The 2,747-nt window shown below is 46.2% G+C and overlaps 1 protein-coding gene across 1 annotated transcript in view; it reads left to right on the forward strand.

Moving 5' to 3' along the window:
• Positions 1-2,690, forward strand: part of LOC108229148 (unconventional myosin-VI-like) — a 10,072-nt gene extending 7,382 nt beyond the window's left edge. The window contains exons 8-9 of the mRNA XM_017404812.3: positions 301-465; positions 2,561-2,690. Of these exons, the coding sequence (XP_017260301.1) occupies positions 301-465; positions 2,561-2,680 (285 nt within the window). The 3' untranslated portion in view covers positions 2,681-2,690. The remainder of the gene's footprint in view (positions 1-300; positions 466-2,560) is intronic.
• Positions 2,691-2,747: the final 57 nt, after the last annotated feature.

A 2,747-nucleotide genomic window follows, 5' to 3' on the forward strand; every position in this document is an offset into this window, starting at 1 on the left:
TCCTCCCTCAGTAACGAGTTCGTCCTCCCTCAGTAATGAGTTCATCCTCCCTCAGTAACAAGTTCGTCCTCAGATGTGTTTTGTGTCCAGATTGGATCAGATTAGTTTAGTTAAAACCAGACTGTGTTCTGGGAACATGTGAGTGTGGAGAAGTTTTATTATTGGTGTAAAACAGACGGTTTGATGAAATGAATGAAGACATGAGGTCTTTGTTGGGGTTCTCCAGGGCGGAGTGTTGAGACCGTTTCTCTTCGTGCTGAGATCCTCGACTCACAGCTGTTTCCTGTGGTTCTCCATCAGAACACAGTGGTGGGCGGGTTCGTGTCCCACTACCTGCTGGAGAAGTCCAGGATCTGCAGACAGAGCCCCGAGGAGAGGAACTACCACATCTTTTACCGGCTGTGTGCTGGAGCGACCGAAGACATCAGGCAGAAGTTCCACCTGGGTTCTCCGGACATCTTCAGGGTAGGAACATTCAGACTCTGTTGGTTCTGAAAGGTCTTCTAACAGGAAGTCTAATAATCCTCCATATTAACCCCTGATTCCATAAAAACTGTTCAAGATCTAAAACCTCAGTTCAGTCAGTAAAGTCCAACTTCCTGTTAGAAGTCTGAGCTGTAGAACTCCAACAGGACCGGGTTTAGAACTCTAAACAGGACCGGGTTTAGAGCTCCAACAGGACCGGGTTTAGAGCTCCAACAGGACCAGGTTAGAGCTCCAACAGGACCAGGTTAGAGCTCCAACAGGACCAGGTTTAGTTTTTTCAGGAAGTATAGGACATGATGAGATGAATGATGAGAGTAACTCAGAGTCTGAGGAGGTAACCACGGTGTGGATGCTGACTCAGCATTCATGCAATAAGAAGAAACTACCAAAATAAAAGCTTTTTAAATAACAGCTGAAGTTGTTTGTTCAGTCAGATAAACTTTAATGTATTTTAAGTTGACGTGTCCCTCTGTCCCACAACTGCTGTGGACTCATTTTCTCCTGAAATCCATCAACAGTTTAAATTAATTGTAGAAATTCTGGTGTGAACATAGAAAGACTTCCTTCCTGTCCGTCCCGTAGCTGAGGCCTCGAGGAGCTCCATCAGAAGTTCAGCAGCAGAAAGAAAGTTGACTGGAACAGCAGGCAGCAGTAAAAAGATGGTTTCTTCTCCAGTGAGCTGTGAAATACCCTGCAGCTGAACACCAGGGGGCAGCAGATGGTCACCTGTTTACCACCCGTCAGCTGACTGAAACTCCCAGGTTTAACATCAGGAACAGATGCACTGAGAGAGTCCAGTCAGGACTAAAGTTCCATCAGAGTTGGATCAAAGTAATAAAAGTGAAGAGGAAGAGGTGAACAGTTTTCAGAATCCTCTCGTTGTCTCACCTCATCAGCTGCTTGAGGAGAAACCGGAGCCTCCTCAGGGAGCGTTCTGCTGTCCGAGTAAATCTTTTTATTGGCAGATCGATGGTGTATTCTCACATGAGTCGTTCCTGAGGCTGAAAGTGCTGACGCTGGTTCTGTCGGTGTCCCCCTGCTGCAGTTTGTCCCGCTGCTGAGATTAACTGATGGAGGGAGCTGCCGTTACTGAGGCTACAGTCAGATTCACGGGGGGTTCTGACGTCTGCAGTGGAAACAAATCTCAACAACTCATCATTTTATTCACAGCGGAGCAATATGTTCACCAAGAAACTGAACCATTTTTAGGAAAAAATAAGATTATTTAGGATTTAATGACAGCAACATCAGGCTGTTAAAGTCAGAAACATCTGGAGGAGCTTCTCTAACTAATTCAGTTAACTGTCAGCAGGTCAGTCAGAGGACTGCAGGTCAGATGAGCTTTTAAAGGCTGAAGATGGGCAAAGGTTCACCAGGCTGAGAACATCTGCAGTAAACGCTTGGTTCTGACTGAGGTCCAGATGTTTGAAATGAATTTATAGGAGCTTTAAAATGAGTTCCTGGATGAAGGACTCAGGTTAGATGAACCATCAGATCAAACTCCAGGAGTTCAGGGAAGGTAAAGAGAAAAGAACCGGACTATTTACTGAAGGAAATGTTTTTTCTTCCGATCTTCAGGAGGCTCAGGTGTTTTAATCAGAGCTGATATTAAACCATCATTTTCCAGGAAGAAAACAAAAGGAATAAACTGTTAGAGATGGATAGTGAGCGAGCAGAAGCTCCTCCCTGCGGCTTTGCCTCTAATTAGGGTTTTTATGTCCATCTGTTCGGCCCAAACACAGGGCGCCCTGAAAGAAACCAAAATCTGTCCTCCTGTCCGAGAAGACTCCCGGGAGCTCGGCTTCACGGACCACGTTATTTAATGTCCCTGAACTCAGCAGAGGAGAAACCAATAAAACCAGTTCAGAAGACGGAGCGGTTCTGTTGGTTCTGTCATCGAGCGTTTGGCAGAAATAAATTCTGTTTTTATAAAGTTTTATTTGCCAGGCGGTGCAGGAACTGGTTTCAGTTTAACCTCCTGAGAGCCTCAGTCTCAAACTTTACTCCGGCTTTTAAACGTGTGTGAGCCTCCCACTCAGGCTGAGGAACCTAACCTTCTCCGCTTCTTTTTCAGTACCTGAACAGAGGCTGCACTCGGTTCTTCGCCACCAAGGACACGGATAAACAGATCCTGCAGAACCGCAAGAGTCCAGAGGTACGGTACCCCGTCCAGAACTACGCTTCGAATGGATGAATGGGCTGTGAAAAGGATCGCTTGTAGGTCTGATGGTAGGTCTGCTGAGGGTCAGTCTGTAGGTCTG

Source organism: Kryptolebias marmoratus, linkage group LG19 (assembly GCF_001649575.2).
Source record: "Kryptolebias marmoratus isolate JLee-2015 linkage group LG19, ASM164957v2, whole genome shotgun sequence".
Classification (NCBI taxonomy): domain Eukaryota; kingdom Metazoa; phylum Chordata; class Actinopteri; order Cyprinodontiformes; family Rivulidae; genus Kryptolebias; species Kryptolebias marmoratus.